At 52.7% G+C, this 21,589-nt stretch overlaps 2 protein-coding genes across 2 annotated transcripts; one reads left to right on the forward strand and one right to left on the reverse strand.

The window, feature by feature from the left end:
• Positions 1 to 712: 712 nt before the first annotated feature.
• RPL35 (ribosomal protein L35) lies at positions 713 to 5,232 on the forward strand. The gene is made up of 4 exons (XM_012639729.1): positions 713 to 796; positions 1,202 to 1,338; positions 2,590 to 2,671; positions 5,039 to 5,232. Exons 1-4 carry the CDS (start codon positions 794 to 796, stop codon positions 5,186 to 5,188), a joined length of 372 nt encoding a protein of 123 aa, XP_012495183.1. The 5' UTR covers positions 713 to 793; the 3' UTR covers positions 5,189 to 5,232.
• Positions 5,233 to 5,510: 278 nt separating this feature from the next.
• WDR38 (WD repeat domain 38) lies at positions 5,511 to 9,516 on the reverse strand. Its single transcript, XM_012639730.1, has 9 exons — positions 9,448 to 9,516; positions 8,739 to 8,859; positions 7,102 to 7,218; positions 6,889 to 6,986; positions 6,492 to 6,572; positions 6,249 to 6,380; positions 5,978 to 6,130; positions 5,688 to 5,735; positions 5,511 to 5,585 (listed from the first exon to the last, which is right to left on the reverse strand). Exons 1-9 carry the CDS (start codon positions 9,514 to 9,516, stop codon positions 5,511 to 5,513), a joined length of 894 nt encoding a protein of 297 aa, XP_012495184.1.
• Between the last annotated feature and the right edge of the window lie 12,073 nt (positions 9,517 to 21,589).

Consider the following 21,589-nt stretch of genomic DNA (forward strand, 5'->3'; position numbering starts at 1 on the left):
GAACTGCCCATTCAAAAAGCCTAAACACCGGGCTGGGCGCGGTGGCTCACGCCTGTAATCCTAGCACTCTGGGAGGCCAAGGCGAGAGGATCGCCTGAGCCCAGGAGTTTTAGACTGCAGTGAGAGCTATGATGACGCCACTGCACTCTAGCCCAGGCGACAAAGTGAGACTCTGTCTCAAAATAAAATAATTTTAAAAGTCTGTGAATGCTCTTCTCATATGCTGCCTCCTCCAGAACCTTTATGGATTTGGGTTATAACTGTCTGACCTGGCCCCTCCCGCTCCCGCCCACCTCGCACTTTAAATTCCTTCAAGGCAGGGCAGCGTTAATTCATCTTTGAAAACCCTCACCCCCTCATCGGCTCAGCACCCCCAGACCACCTACGTCTAGCTCATACATAGCACAGCGCAGATTGGAAGATCTGCAAGCTTTCCCGAATGAATGAGTGAACGAATAAATGACTGAATGGACGAATTCGAGGCTTTACTGTGCCATCTTGGTAAGCTGCCACCCACCCTGGACCTTGGTTTCCCCAACAGAGCGGCTCCGGGTATAATGCCAACCTAAGCAGCCCAGCGCGTCTGGGAAAAGGCGGGCACCATGGGGCGGGGCTCCGGCTCGGCCGGGCGGGGCGGGGCGTACCACGGCGCCCCTCGGGGGAGGCGGAGCGGACCCCTCCCCCGCTGCGGCGCCATTGGCCGCGTCCACCACCACCCGGCAGTAGTTACAGAGGTCAGCCCCGCCTCTTCCTCTTTCCCTCGGAGCAGGCGGCGGCGGCGTCTTGTGTAGCAATGGTGAGGGCGAGGGAATCGGACGCCATCCATGCGCTGTGGGGGTGCGGGCACTGGAGCCAGGGGCACAGGCTGAGCCCTGGGGTCCATCTGTCAGCCGGACCGTGAGGCGCCGCGCAGAAAGGCCCAGGGCCGCCACAACCCGCCTTCCGTCTTCTCTGGCTTGGGCCAAGAGAGACGCGCGAGGCCGGGACTTGCGTCTTCGCGTCTGCAGAGTCGGGGTAGCGGCTCTACCTGGTAGCCGGCCTGGGCGAGGGCGCGCCCGCGGGCCTCGGTTACCCTGCCTAGGGGCGCGGGCGGTGCTGGGCCGCCGGGGGCAAGGCGCGCGCCTTCCGGGGCTGGCCATGGCGCGGGTGGAGGAGAGCCGGCCCTGCAGGCTGGCTAACCCAGACCCTTCTTCGCACACAGGCCAAGATTAAGGCTCGGGACCTTCGCGGCAAGAAGAAGGAGGAGTTGCTGAAACAGCTGGACGATCTGAAAGTGGAGCTGTCCCAGCTTCGTGTCGCCAAAGTGACAGGCGGCGCGGCGTCCAAACTCTCCAAGATGTAAGAGACGGGCGGCCGGATCACAGGCCTCTGGGGGTGGGAGCTCTGGATTTTCCAAGTTGGCTTAAGGAGTCGTCCGTTTAGGTGCACACTCAGTACATCCTTGGGTCACGTGGACAACCCACTGTGTGCTTACCCTCCTTCCTGCCTTTGACCCTGCGATCCTTCTTCCTGGAGTGCCCGTGCTCGGTTTTTCTAGCTGGAGAAAGAACTGGGTGTCCCTGTAAACCCCTTCTAATGCTGCCTCAAAGCCTACCTGGACCCTTTCTTTCCGTCTCCCCACCAGCACTTAGTTGACTTTTTTCTTCACCTTTCCTCATTGGTAGGTGGGTGCCTCATCCTTTACTTGAGCTGCGGTGTAACTTTTGACTTACACGAATGAAAGAGACTTGGGAAGGGAACATGGGTTAGGAGTTAGTTGACTTGGGCACGCATTCACTTCTGCCACATACTGTCTGATCACTACATTGGCTTAGCTCCCAGAGTTTTTTTTGTGATTTTTGGGACAGGGTCTCACTCTGTCACCCAGGCTGGGGTACAGTGGCGTGACCATAGCTCACTGCGGCCTCAAACTCTGGGGCTCAAGCAATCTTCCTGCCTCAGCCTCTCGAGTACCTGGGACTACATGCACCTGCCACCACGTCCAGCTAATTTTTAAATACTTCATAGAGATGGGGATCTCGCTGTGTTGCCCAGGCTGGTCTTGAACTCCTGGCCTCAAGCAATTCTCCCACCTGGTCCTCCTGAGTAGCTGTGATTACAGGCATGAGCCATGGCACTGGGCTTTCCATAGGTTTTTCCCTCTGATATAAAATGAATCCTCCACCCCAATAACCTTTTGAAGGTAGGGTGGGAGGATTGCATGAGTTGGGAAACACCTGAGCAGAGTTGCACACTGAATCCTGAGGACCATGTTGTCCAGTCAGCCACTGGGTGACCCTCCCTTATCCCCTGACATATCTCATGTTTAAGATGACTACAAATTAACTTGTTCCAAGCCTGGTCCTAGCTTCAGTTTCCCCTCCCCCATAGCATTTCTGCTTCCCAAATGTCTCTCCCTCCTGAGTGGCCTCTCCTGCAATTCCTTATGTCAGCCTGGTTGCTTGGCTTATTGCATGATCTTTTGTGTCAGTTCATTCACATTGGCGTTGGTTGGGTCTTCGTAGCTTTTGGGATAAATTTTTGGCTTGGAATTGAAGGTATTTTTATGATCTGCCTCATCTCACTGACTTCTCTGTTTTTGTATTATAGCCGAGTCGTCCGTAAGTCCATTGCCCGCGTTCTCACTGTAATTAACCAGACGCAGAAGGAAAACCTCAGGAAGTTCTACAAGGTGCGTCTGGGGGGTATATTTGGCTGCAAGAAGCCAAGTTGGCCAGGGGGCATAGGAAAGAGGTTTTCTTGCTGGGGTGCATTGGGCTGGCAGTGGTTGGGCTCTCCAAAGCTTTCCCAGCTCGTGCCTGGGTTCTCCCTTTTCCCAGCATCTTGCATGGCATGTGACACTGCACCCTGCAGATAAGTCAGTGGCATGCTGGGAGTCTGGCTGGAGACTAGAGTTTGAATCTAGCCTTCCCAGCTGAGTGAGCTTGGGCAGTTTATGGGATTAACTGTTTAAAGGTTTCAACTGTCTATTTCTAGCACCTACTATGTGTCAGTCACTGCCAAGAAACGTGATGTTCTCATTTTTCAGATGAAAGCCCTGAGGCTTAGAGATTGTTACCTAGGGTTATCTACACTCAATGGAGTGATTGGCCTTGGTTCCAAATCATGTCTGGGAAGGGCTGGATTGAATGCTCCTGGAAGATCTGCACAAGTATCTGGTCCCTCTCATCCTAGAATTTTGACAGCCATTTTCTGGTCTTGTCCTTAACATCGGTGTTATCAGAGTTCAAACAAGAATGAGTAGGAGATTGTGTGTGTGCACATACATCTGATTTATTACAAACAATTGGTTTATGTGATTGTGGTGCCTGGCATGAGCTGGTGACACAGGTTGCAGCTGCTGTCCCCAAGTGGGATTTCTTCCAAGGGAGCGTCAGTCCTGCTTTAAGGCTTTCAACTGATTGGCTCAGACCCGCCCAGATTACCCAGGACAGTCTTCCTTAATTAAAGTTATCTGATTACGGGTTTTAATTACGTTTGCAAAATGGCTTCACATCAATATCCAAATTAACGTTTGAATAACTGGAAAGTTTGACACATTGAAAAAAGCAATCATAGTGTGGCTAGGCTAACTGCCCAGGGGATACTAGCATGCAGGGCAGGGGGGCTGCCACCCCACCGGCATATGCGCACATTTGTGTGTGAGAACATTTTCCTGAAGAGTGGGTTTGAAGGTTTCATCAGGTTTTGAGAGGACTGGCAGAGACGGTAGCTAGGAAGAATTGTCTTTTTGACCCTCCAACGAGTGCCCATCCTCCTGTACCAGGCACCTCTTGGTCAGTGGAACTTTCTGTGATGATGGAATTGTAACCTCTGGCCATGTAGCTGTTGAGCACTTAATGTGGCTGCGGTGACTGAAGAACTGAATTTTTAATGAAAACAGCTACATGTAGCTAGTGGCTGTTACATTGGACGGCAGAGTTCTCGGGGGTTAGCAAATTTGTAAAGGACAAGGGCCTGACCTGTGCTAGCAGATGTGGAGGGACAAAGACTTTCTTGCCTCCAACTCTCCTCCAGAACTCCCCGTCACCGTCCTGGGCAGCTGCTTTTCCACGGTTCTCTGCCCACCTGCTGGGGCCTGGTGCAGAGGCTGTGTGGCGTCAGGCTCCCCACTTCCTCAAATGTCTACCCTGTGCCTGCTCCTCCATGCTGTTGGTTCCCAGAATCTCTTTCCTCTGCACCAAAGGGCCATTCGTTACCTGTTTAGTCTCCCCTATTGTGTTGGGCGCCCCTTGAGCAGGGACTGGGTCTGATTGGTTGCTAAGCTAGCGCCCAGCAGAGCCTTGTCCTGAAGAGGGCCTAGGGACCTTTCCAGAACAAAGAGAATAGTGAGCTGCTGTGGTCTAGAACCCCTCGCTGGGGAGGAGTGGGAGCTAAGGTCGAAGAGACGGGTGATGGCTCTATGACAGCTCTGGCCAGGAATGAGGCAAGTGGAGCAAGGCAGGAAAGGGGGCCAGGCCTTGCCCCTCATGGCAGGATGACCTTGGCCAAGCCGGATCTTTCTCCGAGGCTCAGAATTATCACAGGCAACACCTGACAAACCCTCCAGATTAATTGAGCAGGGCTTTAACTCCCATACACACTCTTGTGTGACTTAAAGCCAAGGTAACAGTAACCACCCCCAGGACTTGGTGGTGCCACATGATTCTTACTAGATTGTGTTGCAACTTTGACTCCATGACTGGGACTCGGGCAAGTGGAAGGAACACTGACTTCGTCCCAGTTCTGCCCCAGCTTTGCTGAGATTTGAGCACCTCAGCCCAGTAACCCACCAGCCTTGGGTTTGGGGGAATTAAACGAGCTAGTGAGCAAGGTGTAGGACCTACCGACTGCCAGTCTTGTGCTGGCAGCCCCCTACTGTGGGACTGGAGCTCCTATAAGTCCTCACTGCAAATCACCTTTCCATCCCAGCTGCTCCCTCTCACCTGGCATTTCTCAGCATCTTGCCAGTGCCCCTCCCAGCACCTTAGTTCTGGCCTCCCAAGCTGCTTTGGCTAGTGCAGCAGCTCCTCACATCCCTCTGCTGCCTGCCTCCCAGGGCAAGAAGTACAAGCCCCTGGATCTGCGGCCTAAGAAAACACGTGCCATGCGCCGCCGGCTCAACAAGCACGAGGAGAACCTGAAGACCAAGAAGCAGCAGCGGAAGGAACGGCTGTACCCACTGCGGAAGTATGCGGTCAAGGCCTGAGGCCTGAGTCTCTCGGCATCAATAAAAACACAAAACTGGCTGACGTTGCTTGGTATTTCCACTGACCGGGCTGGAGAGGGGATTGGGAGCTGAGGCTGGCAGGACCCTGGTTATGGCTACCAGGTGTCAGATGGTTTCCAGCAAGCCTCCTGCCCCAGCTGTTGGCTGCTCTGGTCTGGGGCTTTGACAGCCTTGGCCACAGGGACCTGTTGGACACTTACGGTTGCGCCTCTGTAGCCCTGGTAGGTTAGGGCTGTTCGTGGTGGTAGCACATTTGAGGGGCCCTGGGTGACTTCTTCATGCAGGGTGCTTGACATCTGGTCTAATCAGCAGCTCCAGACACTAAGAGTCTCCCGTCTGGGGTGAAGGCACAGGCATGGGCCACATCCAGGACTCCCTGCCAAGAGCACAGGATGGGGCTCCGGTTGCAGGTCCTGCCTTTCCCCGGCAGGGGGCGCAGGGACTTCCACAGCTGCTTGGTGCTACCCCACAGCCTTACCTTCAAGGTCTCCAGGCACTTTCCTGTGTTGCAGTCCCAGACTTTGACCTGGAAATGGGGAGGGAGACAGGAGGCCTCACCGGGCCAGTCTGGCATCTTGGTCTGGGTTTTTCGTTTGTTTGAAATGCTCCACTTGGGGTCTGGCACAAATTTCAGTGCAGGAGTTTCCTCTTGCCTAAGGCTACTTGGGTCATAGGGCAGCACCTGGGGCCTGCCTCTGCCTCTTTGTTAGGCAGGTGAGGATGTGGGCATTTCTGGAAATGGAGTGCTAAGGGCTCTGGTGAGTGGACTTCCATGTGGGAGTAGCCACCACTGGCCAGCCGCTGTTCGTCTGGGGAGAAGGCTATGCTCTTCACCCAGGTGACGTGGCCTTTGAGTTGGAGGAGGAGGCTGCTGTTCCTGGGCTTCCAGATGTGGATGGTCTTGTCCCAGGAGCCAGATGCCTAAACAGCAGACAGCTCTGATCCGCTGAGTATGGGGCCTGTAAGCTCACTGGACCCCCAAATGGCCTGTGGCCCTTTCTACAGGTCTTGGAGCCAGCAAGGGACCAGCCCAGCTTACCAGGAGGCCCGATACTGAGTAGTGCAGGCAGCTGATGTTGCCACTGTGGCCCTCTAGTTCTTTGTAGAAGACTGCTGGGGTACCCGCCCGCAGATCCCAGATGCGTATAGTAGAGTCCCGGGAGCCAGTGGCCTGTAGGCAGTGACCACTCTCTTGGTGCCTAGATTGGACTCAGGAGCCCATCCCCTTTCTGCTGCTCAGCTCCAAGGGGGAGAGTGGGGACGGCACAGAGGTGAGGCTCACCAGGCAGTCCCCGCTGGGTGAGAAGTCACTGCTCTGGACGGAGTCGTGGTGCCCAGCTAAGAGGTGCAGCATCTGGCCGGACTAGAGGATGGAGCCCTGAGCTTCAGGAGGTGGCAGAGGGCAGCCACTCAGAGGGGTCAGACGCTCCCTCCTAGGCTACCTGGGTTGTGCGACAACATGGCATGTGGGGAGGCCATCTGGGCCTTGACAGAAGGTGAGGAAGGTCAGTCCAGGCAGGGGGACCTAGTGTGTGAGCCTGAGGCAGGAGGCTGTGTGTAGGGAGGTGTGGAGAAGTGGCTGCAGCCAGATGTGGGGTGTCTTGGGTGCCTGGTGTGTGCATGGGCCTTGGGGATCCTCCAGATTCCAGACTTGGCTGGGCTCTGGCCACTCCATGTACCTGCACCTCCCAGAGCATCACACGCTTGTCCCAGCCACCTGAAGCCAGCTGCCTTGAGTCAGGGCTGAAGCTGACCGTCTCCACACTCCGTTGGTGACCTGCAGGGACCAACCCGGGTTTGAGGAAGGGGAGAAGGTGACACAGGACACAGTAAGGTTGGAAAAGGAGCTTAGGCCTGGCTGCTCAGCTCCGGGTGCCTCCTGGCCCACTCACCCTTCAGGACCCGCAGACACTTGGCTCCCACTACGTCCCACAGGCGGATGGTGCAGTCGCAGGAGGTGCTGGCAAAGAGGCGGCCATCCGGGGAGAAGCGGCAGAACTTCACAGGGCCTGGGGCAGGTGGCCGTGGTCAGGGGGATGGGGCACTGCCTTCCACCCTGGCCCTTCGCAGGCTGCTCCTGCTAATTTCTCCAGCCTCATCACCCACCTCCTCTCATCCAAACTCTAGCCACCTGCAAATGCCTGGGTTTCCATGCCTTGACTGGGGCTGGGCTCCCAGCTGGGAACACTTCAATCCCAATTTGCCCGTCTGCAAAATCGTTAATACTCGAATCAAACGCAGGCACCTCCCAGAAACTCCTAACAACCCAGCCTGGTCGGTTGCCTCCTTTGAGCTCCCAACCCCTGCACTTTTAATAGCATTAATCAGTTTGCCCTGTAATTGCCAGATTTTTTTTTTTTTTTTTTTTTGAGAAGTCTCACTCTCTTGCCTGGGGCGAGTGCCGTGGCATCAGCCTAGCTCACAGCAACCTCAAACTCCTGGGCAAGCGATCCTCCTGCCTCAGCCTCCCGAGTAGCTGGGACCACAGGCACGCGCCACCATGCCCGGCTAATTTTTTCTACATATATTTTTAGCTGTCCAATTAATTTCTTTCCATTTTTTGGTAGAGACGGGGTCTTGCTCTTGCTCAGGCTGGTCTCGAACTCCTGAGCTCAGAACAATCCACCCACCTCAGCCTCCCAGAGTGCTAGGATTACAGGCGTGAGCCACCGCGCCCGGCCTAAATTGCCAGATTTTTTTTTCTTGTCCCCTCAGTAATAATTGTAATAGTGACACTTACTGGGTCCTTACTGGGGGCTAGGTGCTTCACTTGGATTATCTCATCCTATAGGGTAGCAACTATTATCTCCATTCTCTAGCAGAAGAAATGGCTCAGAGAGGGGGCAGGACTTGACTAAGATCACAGTCAAAAAAGTGGCAGGAGCTGGGTACAGCGGCTTGTGCCTGTAATACCAGCAATACAGGAGGATCCCTTGAGGCCTGGAGTTCAAGACCAGCCTCGGCAACATAGCAAGCCCTGTCCCTGAAAAATTTTTTTTTAATTTAAAAAGTGCTAGCTACAACATGGCTTGAACCTTGAGGACATTATGCAAACTGAAATAAGCTAGTTACTAAAAGACAAATACTGTGTTATTCCACTTACATATGATATGTGGAGAAGTCAAATACATAGAGACAAAAAGTAAAACAGTGGTTGTCGGTGCATGGGGAAGGGGCAATGAGGAGTTACTTACCGAGGACAGAGGTTCAGTTTTGCAAGATAGTGTGCACAATAGCATTAAGGTACTTAACACTACTGTACTGTATACTTAAAAGGTTAAAACTGTAAATATTACGTGTTATGTTTTACTACAATTTAAAAGAAAAAAGTAGAATCAGAGTCCAGGTCTCTCAGAGTCAAAGCCTTAGCCCCCAGGTACCGTGTCCTGTGCCCTTGTCCTCCTGCCCTCGGCCTGCCCTGGCTGTCCTGCACCCAAGCCCAGCCCATCACTGGGCATTGTGGCAGGCTCTGCAAAATGCCAGACAGACCCATGGGCATCTGTCTCCGCAGCCAGGCTGCCGATCCCACCTGTGTGGCCACCCAACCTCCACAGCAGCTGCCCACTCTGGGTCTCCCAGCCGTACACACAGCCATCCTCTGAGGCTGTAAGCAGCGTCTGGCCATCGGAGGAGAAGGTGGAGGAGTTGACCTGGAAGCAGAGCACAAAAGTGGTCCTGTTCTGGGGCAAGAAACACCTCTCGACTGATCCTTGACCCCAGACTCCTGGGCCAGCCCTGAACACTGCCCCGAGAGCCTAGCGTTGGAGCTTGGACTTCAGGCCTCACTCCACAGCCAGAGCCCAGGACCCACTGAACCCTCTCTGGAGCCCTGTAAAACCTGATCCTGAAGCCACAGGCTGGAACCTTCTCCGGAGCCAGAGCCTGGAACTCCAGAGCCAGGAGCCCATTCTAGAGCTGGAGCTGAGAACTGAGAGTTCAAAATCTGTAAGCCCTGAGCTCACTTTAAAGCCAGAGCCCAAAAGCCCTGGAGTCAGCCAGGAGCTGTAGCCTTCTGAGCCAGAGTCCAGATTCTGGAGCCTTTTTTAGAACCAGAGCTTAGAACCCAGAGCTCATTCTGGAGCTGGAACCCAGAGCTGGAGTCTAGACCCCACTTTGAGCCTTCTTTGATTAACAAAGTCCATTCTAGACTCAAGGTCCTGAGTGAAGCCCAGCGAGCACTCTGGAACCCCCACCACACAGACCCAGGAGCCCAGAGTCGGGGCACTGCTGGGCCTCACCTCTCCGCGGTGCCGGCCGAAGAATTTCACTCTCCCCACGGCCAGGGTCTCTGGGGCCCCGCTGTTCATGGGGCGCCCGACCGCCCAGCTTGCCCCAGCCGCTGGTCCGCCGGTCCGCCGCGGGGCCCCCTTAGGACAGGACGGAGGGGAAGGGAAAACTGTGTACTAGCGGTCTCCATGGTAATCGGGGCGGGGCGCGTAGCCGCGGTGGGGTCCCTGGGAAGCCGCAAGGAGGGACAGCCAGAGCAAGACACCTCTCAGCTCCGGGGAGGTGGAACCGCAGCGAGCGGGACTGCAGAAAGCTCAGAAAAGGGACTTCCCGCGCCAGCCACTGCTGGTCACCCTCGGGCAGCTCCGGCGGCGGGGCAAGACGGTGCGAAGGGCAGCCACTAGGGGGCGCACCAGGCCCGTGCGTGCGCCGGGCGGTCTGCAAAGGGTCCGCAGGCCCTTGTGAGACAGGGTGACGACGAACCTATTTCCCCACCTACACAGCGGGAAGACCAGCCTAGCCTGCCCAAAGGACTCCACGGCTGAGCCAAGGACAGGGCCTGGCATGGGTAGATGCCCAAGAGGGCCCGCTGCAGGGCCAAGACCCCTTCTGTCAGGAGTGGCCAAGCTGAGACTTATGATGTCCCAGGAGAGGGCTGGGTGACAGCCACCTCTGCCCTCCAGGCTGTGGGAGCCGGAGGTGGTGTGTGTAAAGCACAGGACATTAAAAGTGGGGTTTTAACTGTTGTTAATATTCCCAGCAGCACAAAATGTGCCAACTGAGGATGGGGTGGAAGCCATGGAGGGTGGCCCCAGGAGCTCTCAAGATCTTTATTGGATAGCTCAACTAGAAACACAGAAAGCACAGGACTTGGTTTCATTGCGCATCTTACAGATGAGGAAACTGAGGCCCTGAGAGCTGGGGGGACTTGCCCAAGGTCAGTCAGTGGTAGGAGTGTGACTGGGATTTCATCCCTCATCTGTATGAATTTGGTGTCTATATTAGGGCCACCTGCCGTGAATTGTAGGGGCCTCACAGATGATGTCAAGGCCCCTGACTCCTAATACATCTGGGAAACTGAGGTCCCAAAGGGGCAGGACTTGGCCCAGTACCCAGGGCCTCCATGGCAGAGCTGGGGCCAGGACCCAGTCTCCCCTCCCCCACAGCAGGACTGGGGTAGAACAGAGACTCCCCCAAGTGGATTCCAGGCTCCCTGGGGCAGGGGTGGGGCAGCCTGGCTTTGGGAGGTTCAAACTCAAGGGTTCCCAGCGGTGACTCACACCCCTCCCCCCAGACCCCTTTGCCAGAAACTCTTCTCACGAGATGCACTGTGCTCCTGCTCTATTTTAAGCCCCAGTCAGTCAGGCGGGAGAGAGGGCGACAATGGCAGCTTTGAGGCAGTCCCACCCCATCCCGGCTCCCAGAGGGCCCAGGTCACTGAGTTGGCTCCTCAGGGACCTGTCTGAGCTGGGCCTATAAGGCTGTCCCCACACCCAGACCTGGGACAAAGCTCCCCTGGCCCTCTGCCCCTCCTGCTCAGGCCCCACCCACCACCCATCCCCTGGCTGTGGCCCATTCTCCAGCCACCTGGTGGCTCCTGCTCTACCCAGAGGGCCCGGAGCCACCTTCTCCAGCCCAGCCCATCACTCCCAGAGCCCTCTGGGTAGACCTTGTCTACCAGGCCTGGGTAGACCTAACCACTCAGCGGGGTGCTGGGGCTAAGCTGTCTGCCTGGCTCAGCAGTCTGGAGTTGGAACTGCCGGCCATGAATGCCAGGGGCTCTTGGGCCACAGCGCCATACCCCTCTCCCGCCTCATCCTGGCCCTGCCCACCCCACCTTGCTCTCCTTGCTCCCCACTGCCTTTCTCTCCATCCCTCCACCTCCACTGCCCCCAGCCTGTGCAGTTTCCTGCGGACTGTCTGCCGCATGGTCTTCCCCATCCTCTTGACTGACTTGGCCTTCAGATCTAGCTCCAAGGTCACAACCTTCCCTTGCCCTCCTTGCACCCCCAAACTAAGTCTGAGCCCCTGCCCCAGAGAATGGAGTGTTAGAGCCACAGGACGGGGTTAAACCCAGGCCCTGTCAACTACCAGCTCTGCAACCTTGGGCAAGCCACCCGATCACTCAGTGCCTCAGTTTCCTCAGCTGTAAAATGGGGGCACTGACAGGGGTTGCCTTGTGAGGGGTCGGTGAGATGATGCCTGTCGAGGGCAACTCATTTTCAGTAACTGCTCAGAGAAGGTGGGGAGAGGCTGTGATGTCTACCTTTGTCCCTTTAGCTTAAAACCCAGACACAGAGTTCCAAATGCCCTTTGCCAGGCTCCCCCAGGTACCCACAGCCCAGGGGCCCTGGTGACCAGGGGCTGTCTGGCTTCATGCCCAGCAGGGGCTTGGGCAGGGGCTGCACCTGTAGGGTATGGACACATGAGTAGGTCACAGTGATGGTGGCAACAGAAGTATTTCACTGGCTCAGGCCCTGCCATGGGATTGGGGAACACAGGTTCCAGTCTTCCCCAAGAAGTTTCTTGGCGGGCATTTTCCACTAGCTGACTGTCTCTTCCTTCTCCTCAGGGAGCCTGTCACGTTCTCTCCTCCTTCAGCCGAGGTTGTCTGGGGAGGGGACTATGCCAGGATTTCTAGGATGGATGCTGTGCTGGTCTTACTGTTGTTCCATCCCCTGAAGGTGACCCATGGTCCTGGACGAGCCTGGCCTTTCCTCGGCTATGCATATCAACATCTCGCAAATATATGCTCAGCAAAAAAGCACCACGGCAGAAGTAGCTATGGGCATGCAAAAGAGAACCCTCCATTTCTTAGGCAGATAGACATATGTACTAAACCTGTAAAGAAAAGCAAGAGAGGCCGGGCGCGGTGGCTCACACCTGTAATCCTAGCACTCTGGGAGGCCAAGGTGGGTGGATCACTTGAGCTCAGGAGTTTGAGACCAGCCTGAGCAAGAGCCAGACCCCGTCTCTACCAAAAATAGAAAAATTAGCCAGGCGTGGTGGCGCCCACCTGTTTTCCCAGCTACTCAGGAGGCTGAGGCAGGAGGATCCCTTGAGCCCAGGAGTTTGAGGTTGTTTTGAGCCAGGCTGATGCCACGACACTCTACTCAGAGCAACAGAATGAGACTCTGTTGCAAAAAAAAAGGAAAGTAAGGGGATGAGAAACCCCCAAATCCCCAGAGCGGTTAACTTATGAGAGAGGAAGGGAGGGACTGGACACAGGCAGAACACCTGGGACCTTGAAGAGCATCTACTCCTGGTGACATTCAAACTTTACACTGGGCAGGGGACACCCAGGTGTCTGTTCGCTTAATCTTGGAGAATTGGCCCTGCTGGCCTGGCCCCTGCCCACCTTTCCTGACTCGTCCTGGCTTCCTCACCCCTGCCCCATCCCCTGTCCCTACCTACCCCCTGTCCTACCCTCAGTCCTGAACAGTTAGTGGAGCTGCTGCGGGTAGGATCATGCAGTCCCAGGGCTGGCCAGTGTTTTCTGTCCTGTGCCCTGAGAAGCAGAGAAAGTTGTTTTGTGGCAAGAGAGGGAGCAGAGAGGAAAAAGAGTTGGAGAGTCAGCCTGCCCCAGTTCCTGCCCCTTCCCAGATCCCCAGCTCCAAGCCCTGAGGCTGCCCCTCCTGCCCTCCAGGTCCTAACATGTACCTGTTCCCTTAGAGTAAATTCCTCTTTTTGCTGAGTGAGCTCCAGTAGGTTTCGGTTACTTGCCACCCACAGGGCCTTGACTAAAACGTTCCTGTAATTTCCAAAAGTTGGTCCCTAATACTGTGTCTTTGGGGCCTCTTCTCTGGGACTCTCCTGGGTCCCCAAGGGTTCCCTGAGCTGTAATCAATGGCATCAAGTTGCTATGGTTTCCCCATAACCTGGGCCACCCTTATTGAAATACGCTGTGATTTGTCATTTTCCCTCCTAAAGAGTGGGGGGCCCAGAACTGGAAATATGCTCCCTGTCTGGACTGACAACTGCCAGGTTGAAAGATACTGTTGTCTCCAGTTTTCTAGACACTTAATCTCTAGTAATGCAGCCTGCATTACTAGAGGCATTTGTGTTACCAACAGCCACATTATTCACAGCAAATGCATGAGAGCTTTCTCCCACGAGCTGCTGTCCAACCAACTCTCCCTCCCCTGGTACTTGCACAATGGATTCTTCGGAGACACACGCAAGACCTTGTATTATGCTGGTTAAATGTCATCTTCTTGGCTCCCATCCAGCCGTCTAGTCTCGAAAGCGTTGTGTGAGTCCCACTTCTGTTGCACAAAGCATTAATTCTGCCACTATGACAGCTGCAAATTTTATGAGCAGGCCTTCTGTGTTCTAAATTCAAATTGGGGAAATGATGATCAACAGGACAGGGGAAAGGACAGAGCCCTGTGATCCATCACTAGAGACCTCCAGCGACTCGCCTTTTTTGCACCCATCCACACCCATCAGGATCATGGACAATCCATAGGGTGAGGGGAGAGCACTTTCCCTTAGGAGATACCTGGGTGGGGAGGATGGGAGCCTCAAGCAGGGGTCTCTGGTTGCAAACAACAGCACACATTATGGCCAAAAGGGACCATGTGGGAAGAGACTGGGGCATCCCAGATGGGAAGGACAGCAACCCTGTCAAGCCAGGGAATGACTGACTGGAAGCAGCACTACCCATCCAGGGAGAAGCCCAGCCCTTCAGAATCCTTGGAGAGTTCGTGATTGGCCACCTGGGGTCAGGTGCCCATTCCTTGGCTAGGTGAGGGCAGCACGTTTTGATTGACAGTCCAGGTAAGAAAGGGGATTCTATCTCCACCTCCACCCTGGTCTGCTAATCAATCGGGGATCTCTAGGTCAGTCTAAGCCACCTGTGTGCCTGGGGGCTCAGGAGACAGCTGCCTTCCAATCTGGCTCCATCACCACCAGCTGTGACCTCGGGCCAGTTACTTTACTCTTCTGTGCCTCCTTTCCTCATCACTAAAATGAAAATAATGATTAATACATGCCTCATGAGGTTTGCTTTGGGTATTGAGCTAATACGTGTAAAGTGCTTGCATTAGCATCTGGCACGTGGTCAGTGCTCTGTGTTGGTTAGCTGTGTTAACATCGAAGCGCTATGATGAGTCCATGTTTTTTTCATTGTAGCCCCAAAGATACCAAGAAAAACTCCCTATATGAAAAAATGCTCAACAGCACTAATCATCAGGGAAATGCAAATCAAAACCACAATGAGATGTCATTTCACCCCAGTTAGAATGGCTACTATTAAAAAGACAGAAAATAGCAGATGTTGGTAAGGGTACAAAGAATACTCCCATACTGTTGGTGGGAATGTAAATTAGTACAGTCATTATGAAAAACTGTATGGAGGTTCTTTGAAATACTAAATATGGAATGACCATATGATCCAGCAATCCTGCTGTCAGGTATATATCCAAAAGAAAGGAAATCAGTATATCAAAGAGATAGCTACACTCCCATGTTGATTGCAGGACTATTCACAATAGCTGAGATTTGGAATCAACCTAAGTGTCCATCAGTGGATGAATGTATAAAGAAAATGTGGTGTAGATACACAATGGAATATTATTCTGCCATAAAAAAGAATGAAATCCTGTCATTTGCAGCAACATGGAAGGAATTGGTGGTCATTATGTTAAGTAAGCCAGGCACAGAAAGACAAAAATCACATGTTCTCACTCATTCGTGGGAGCTAGAAAAGTGGATCTCATGAAGACAGAGCATAGACTGGTGGTTATCAGAGGCTGGGAAGGGAAAGGGGGTGAAGAGAGGCTGGTTATTAGGCACCAAAATACAGTGAGAGAGGAGTAAGTTCTAGTGTTCCATAGCACAGTGGGGCAACTACAGTTAACAAGAAGTTATTGTATATTTCGAAATAGCTAGAAGAGAAGATTTGGAATGTTCCCAACACAAAGAAATGATAAATGTGATTGTCCCTCTGTCCCCAGACTGTTCTTTAACATTGTTGTTTCCAGGACTTTTTAAGAATTAAAAAATTAAACAAATGAAATAGCATACAAGTCCCCTCTGGCTAGGTGGGGGCCCTGTCTCCACAAGCCAGTCAGGCCTGTGACAGAGGCCCTGCCCGGCCAGCCACCCACCCCCGCCTCCTCATTCCATCCCAAATCTGGGCCCAGCATCAGGAGGGTGGCGCATTTGAGGCCTCCATCAGTCCTCAGCCCAGGGCCTCAGGGATTTCTGTTTCTCTGGAAGAGTCACCGGAATTTGGGAGAGGCCTGAGGGGGCCCGGGGGTGTGAGCCCCTGAACCCAAGAGATCGGAACGCAGGCACAGGGCCACAGGCCCACGCTGGGGAGAGCATCTCGGGTTCCTTCTGGCGTCCGGGTCAATTTGCTACCCAAACAGAATGACTGTCTTAGAAAAACACATACCAAAAATAGTAGGAGAAATAAGACTAAGTTTCTAGGTCTGGCAAACCGTACTTCAGGAGAGCCAGAGTAAAAGGTGTGAATCTGGTGCCACACAGAACCCAGAGGCCAGAAGCCAGCAGAAAAGAAAGTGCCATCACCCCACTTTTCTAGAAAGGGTGAGCCCAGCAATCAGGGACTAGTGAGACCGACACTGATCGCCAAGCAAAGTCTGGGATAGATTGTTTGGTCTGTGATTTCAAAGGGCTCCGAAAAGGGAGTGGGTCACTGGGAATTAAACCAAATCGCTTGTGTCTTTCTCCTTTAATAACAGGTGACCAAGCCCAACCCACACACAGGCTACCTGGATTTCTGTAAAACATAGGAGGTTTTCTTTTCTTTTTTTCAAATCTTTTCCTGTTTTTTTTTCCTGTTACATAATAGTTGTATATATTTATAGGGTACATTTGATATTTTGATACATGCATACAATGTGTAATGATCAAATCAGGGTAATTGGGAAATCTATCACCTCCATATGCCTGGCTGAATTCCAGCCATGGTTCTCAAAGTAGGTGTCATGGAACCCCCGAGGGTACAAAAAGGGGCCTCAGCCCTACCTGAAGGAGGTAAAATGTGGGGGAGGAGGAGACCCAAAGGTGAAATTTTAGCCCCTGGCCCTGCTTCAGCCAGAGTGACTCCAATTTCACAAGATTTCTGGACTGTGATGCCACAAGCAGTAGGTGAGCAGTGTGGGGCAAGAAGGGCGTTTGGCAGGGGCAGAGGGACAGCCCAAGTGGGGCTTTGGGGAGCAAGCACTGGCTGTCAGAGAGGAAGAACTGAGCTTCAGGGGTCTAGTGGCCCACTGGCCACCTCTGCTCAGGTTCTCTGGCCTCCTGACCTTTTCTTCCCGGGCCACCAGGAAGTACTGATAATAATAACCAGGCTGTCACAGTCCCACCAGATGGGGACATTGAGGGCCCAGAGAGGAAGAGACTCAAAACCAGGGTCATCAGCCAGTTGAGTGGCAGAGCCAGGACTCAGACCCAGAGTCTGGTCCCCCATGCGGTGCCTGGCCCCCCTTGGGCAGCCCAGAGCAGGTGGGGAGCAGCTGCTGTGGTGTCTGATGCCTGGTGGGGCCTCTGGCTTCTACCAGCCCCCTCTACCCACCTGCCCTCCCAACTGTCCCGGCTACACCTGGCACCCATGTGCCCTTAAGAAATCTGAGCGGCCTTGCACTGCCCACCAAGGAGACAGCTGGTGGGTGGGGGTTGGGAAAGTGGGGTGGGGTGGGAAACAGAGCTCAGGCCAGAAAGCAGGAGCATCCCTGGTAGGGCAAGGGGAGACCAGCAGCTTCCACTTGCTGTGTGACCTTGAGCTCTTTGCTGGGCCTCTCTGGGCTAGGGCAGCTCCGAAGCACCTGGAGCTATGGCTCCCAGGGCTCAATTGGCAACTTGTGGGTTTCTGGGTTCATCTACTCACGTTTGGAACTTTGCACTGGCCATCACTGGGGCGCCACCCAGCCCTCCGCCCTGTGGCCAAGTGGTGGGACCTGACCCGCTGTGTGATGCCAGGCTGATGACGTAGCTCCTCTAGGCAGCAAGTAGTCGAGACAGTTAGCGCTGGGACACCCTACAGCAGCCCCTCCCTGCTCCACTCAGGGGCCTGTCACAGCAATCCCACCCCTCCCCCCAGGCCCCCGAAATGTTTCAATGGCCATTTTGTGTCAGGCGCCAGGGAACTGATGTTTGCTCAGCTGCCCCCACCCTGAGACCTCAGGATAATGGACTCCTGTCAGCCCGGGGCCTGTGTCTGGGGCTGGGAGCGGGTGAGAAGTCATCTTTTTCAGTCTGTCTGGGGCATTGTCCTCCCTTCCTGACCAGTGGGCGTGGGAGCCATTTCTGGTCATTTCCTCCCAGACGTATTTCCCTTTCAGGCCTGAATCTTGGCCTCCACTACCCCCAGCTGTGCATTTCTACGCAAGTCCTCAGTTTCCCGCTCTGCAAAGGCTTAACACCCATCTAGACATGGCCTTAAATCCCGAGTTCAAGTCCTGCCACTTATTGGCCTTGTGTCATAAGCCTCAGTTTCCTCATCTGAAAAATGGGGGTATTCACTGTTCCAGCTAGCCTCATAGGTAATTAGAAATGGAGGATCCGACAGCTCTGGGCTGCCTTTCAGCTGGGTGACTTTGGGCAAGACCCTTGACCTAAGCCTCAACTTTCCTCTTTGTGGAATGGGGATGACAACGGAACCTACCACAGACATTCCTTGTTAGGTGTCATGAGAGAGTGTACAGGCCAGGCACAGCAACTGCACAGACTAGGTGCTCTACTTTTTGCTTCTTTTTGAGTCATGATTTTGTCTTTGAAGTGTGTTTCTTAATTTCCAAATGCCTGGGGATTTTCTAGTTATCTTTTCTGTAATTTATTTCTAGATTGAATGAATGTAGTCAAACCATACTCAGAATGTTTCAATCTGTTGTTTTATGGCCCAGTACGTGGTCGCTTTTTGTAAGTGTTGCATTGGCCTTGCAAAGATTGTGCCTTCTGCAGGTGTGGGCCGTGGGGTTCCAAATGGGTCCATTAGATCAGGTTTCTTTTTTTTTTTCTTTTTTTTGAGACAGAGTCTCACTGTGTTGCCTGGGTTAGAGTACCGTGGCGTCATCCTAGCTCACAGCAACCTCAAACTCGGCTCAAGCGATCCTCCTGCCTCAGCCTCCCGAGTAGCTGGGACTACAGGCATGTGCCACCATGCCCGGCTAATTTTTTCTATATATTTTTAGTTGTCCGATTAATTTCTTTCTATTTTTAGTAGAGACGGGGTCTCGCTCTTGCTCAGGCTGTTTTTGAACTCCTGAGCTCAAACAATCCGCCCGCCTTGGCCTCCCAGAGAGCTAGGATTACAAGCGTGAGCCACCGCGCCCGGCCTCTAGATCAGGTTTCTTAATCTAGATTCTCACCAATTTTTTTCCCTGCCTTTTCTATTAATTACTGAGGAAAATATGTTACAATCTCTCATCATGATTGTGGGGTTTGTCGGTTTCTCCTTATGTTTATTCCAGTATTTGTGTTATATATTTTGAAGTTACTTTATTAAGTACATATAATTTGAAAATTGCTAATTTTTCTGACAAATCAAACCTCTTGTCATTATAAAATGTCTCTTTGTAGTAATGATTTTGGCCTTAAAATCTATTTTGTCTGCTATCGATACAGCTGTACCAGTGTTCTTCTGGTTGTTTGCATGCTGTATCTTTCTCCACCCTACTATTTGCAACCTTTCTGTATCATTTGGCTTTAGATATCTCTCTTAATTGGATTATCTGGTCCATTTACACTTAAAATAATAGCTGATTTATTTGGGTATTTTATTTATTTAATTATTTATTTATTTGGGCAACGCTTCATTCCATAAAATAGAATACCTGTGCCCTACTTGGGTATTTAAATCTACCTTCTTCTTTTGTGCCTTCTGCTTTTCTCACTTCTTGCACTTTTCCTTGCCTCTCCTTTCTTGTCTTACTGTGATTATTAGTTTTTTCCCTCTATTAGTTTGGAAATTATGCACTTTTAATGGTTTCTCAAAAAACTACAGCTTGTACTCTTAACCTATTAAAATCTGAAATCTTTTCCCATGTGCCCACCACCTAGGTTAGTAATCAATGTGTGGCCCTTCAGTGCTGACACCCACTCCCCTCTCGTGTTATTTTAAATTTTTATCCCCAATCAACTTTTTGTTTTCAACGTCGGACCCACTTCTTACTACAATGAACACCCATTTATACTCCACCTAGGTTCACCAATACCTAAGTTTGTCACATTTGTTTTATCTGTGTATCATCTATCTAAGCTTTCTTCTGAATTTTTTTAATGGTAACATGTAGATTCAATTACCAAAAAAACGAGTGGTCTTTTTTTCCTTAAATACTTTATGCACCTAGACTGACATATTCTTGGAAGAGAACTCTCATTTTTTCCAAAGTGAAAATCATTTCATGTTTTCTGTGATTATAGAAGTTATACATGTGCTATTTAAAAAACACCAGACAGTTAGAAAGGTATAAAGAAAAAAGTAAAAGTCACCTCAAACCCAACTTCCTAAAGACATTAGCATTCTGGGCTACATATTTAGGCATATCCATGGACAGGATATAATTTTCTACCTGTGGGACCTGGGCTTCCTGTTCACCTCTCTGGAACTCAGTTTCCCCAGCTATGAAGTGGAGGCGTGATGGTTAGTCTTACGCATCGACTTGGCCTAGGATATAGTACCCAGCTATTTGATCAAACACTGCTGTAGGTGTTGCTGGAAAGGTATTTTGTACACGTGGTTAGGTCAACATCTACAGTTGACTTTAAGTAAAGATTCCCCTTGATGTGTATGGGCCTCATGCAATCAATTGAAGGCGTTAGGAGCAAAAACAGGTTTCCCAGAGAAGACATTTTGCCTCAAAACTGCAACAGCAAATCTTGCCTGGGTTTCCAGCCTTCTGGCCTTCCCTGTAAATTTCAGACATGCCGGCCCTCACAGTCACATGAGCCAAGTCCTTAAAATAAGGAATAGGAGATATGTATGTATGTATGTATATGTAATATTCCCTGTCCAGGACCTAGGGAAGGCAGAACCCAGGGCTACAGACTTCCAGACCAGCGCTCTTTCCACAAAATCAAAGACAGAACAGTTCCTGAGCAAGGGGCATCTGGAGCCAGGCTGTTTGGGCTGGACCCTCACCATGTGACATGGGTGGAGTTTAATGTCTCCTTGTCTGGGAATGGGATTGTGGGGCCCAGCTCACAGGGTCGTGCATTTTCTATGCAAGTAGAGCTTGGCTCAGTGCCTGCCACACAGTAAATGCAAAACTATTAATAAAAGTCTGTGGAATGAATTCCCCCAGAGGACGAAGTCAGGCTGCGTGCCAGTCCCTAACAGGGCTCCTGTGGCTGGAGGAGAGCCAGGCTACTGAGCTCCCCGCACAGCCAGTCCTGGAGTCTGGGACCTGGTGAGATGATTCTGACACCGGATGGCAGAGGATGGGTATATAGCCAGTCTCAGCAAGAAGTAGCTGGCAGGGCCCACGGGGCATACAGGAGGGTCCCAGGAGGGCAGCCCCACCCACACCAGCACCAGGACCGGCCCAAACCTAGGCTGGGACCCAGGGCAACTGCTCCAGCCTGCGCAGTCTAGGAGGGAAGGCCAAGATGCCTATAAAGGCCAGGCTCAGGGTCCTGTACCCTCTGCCACCTGCCTGGGGCTCCGTTTCATGAGCAGTCAGGCGGATCTGTAAGCAGCTTCTCCCGTACACCTGACCAGCCTTCCAGTTTCTCATAATATGTGCTCTTTGAGTCATCAGATGCATTATTGGCCCCATTTGACAGACGAAGAAAGTGTGGCTCAGAGGGGCGGGGACTTGTCTGAGATCATGGCCAGATTGGAACCGGCCCCTGTCCCACCCGCCAGCTCAGATTCCAGGCTGCCACACCCTGCCCCACCCTTGGCCTGGCAGTCTGCCCTCCCCCAGCCTAGTCCCTCAGTCCCACAAGCGACACCCTCCTGCCTCTTCCTCTCCCAGAACTCTCTGCTGCCAGATTCCAGCTTCTGCATCAAAACAAGCTGCTTGCCAGCCCCTCCCTGCTCCATGTCCCTGTGCCCACCTAGTGCCAGTACAAGGGCTCTTACTGCACCTCGGGGCTGCTGGTCCCCCCCTGCTCTAGAAATTGTTAAATGGCACGGCTTTGCCTCTCTTCTCACTAATTTAATCTTTTAACCTTGTCTTG

This window comes from Propithecus coquereli, unplaced genomic scaffold (genome assembly GCF_000956105.1).
Source record: "Propithecus coquereli isolate 6110/MARCELLA unplaced genomic scaffold, Pcoq_1.0 Scaffold142, whole genome shotgun sequence".
NCBI lineage: Eukaryota > Metazoa > Chordata > Mammalia > Primates > Indriidae > Propithecus > Propithecus coquereli.

Excerpts from the sequence above, each read along its gene's own strand:
- WDR38 (XM_012639730.1), bottom strand. The coding sequence starts at position 9,516 with ATGAACAGCGGGGCCCCAGAGACCCTGGCCGTGGGGAGAGTGAAATTC. Across the intron at positions 6,987-7,101 it reads GTGTCTGCGGGTCCTGAAGG|GTCACCAACGGAGTGTGGAG; the intron begins GTGAGTGGGCCA and ends TGGTCCCTGCAG. Across the intron at positions 5,736-5,977 it reads GTGGCTACTCCCACATGGAA|GTCAAAGTCTGGGACTGCAA; the intron begins GTCCACTCACCA and ends CCCCATTTCCAG.
- RPL35 (XM_012639729.1), top strand. Across the intron at positions 1,339-2,589 it reads GCGTCCAAACTCTCCAAGAT|CCGAGTCGTCCGTAAGTCCA; the intron begins GTAAGAGACGGG and ends TTTGTATTATAG. Across the intron at positions 2,672-5,038 it reads ACCTCAGGAAGTTCTACAAG|GGCAAGAAGTACAAGCCCCT; the intron begins GTGCGTCTGGGG and ends CCTGCCTCCCAG.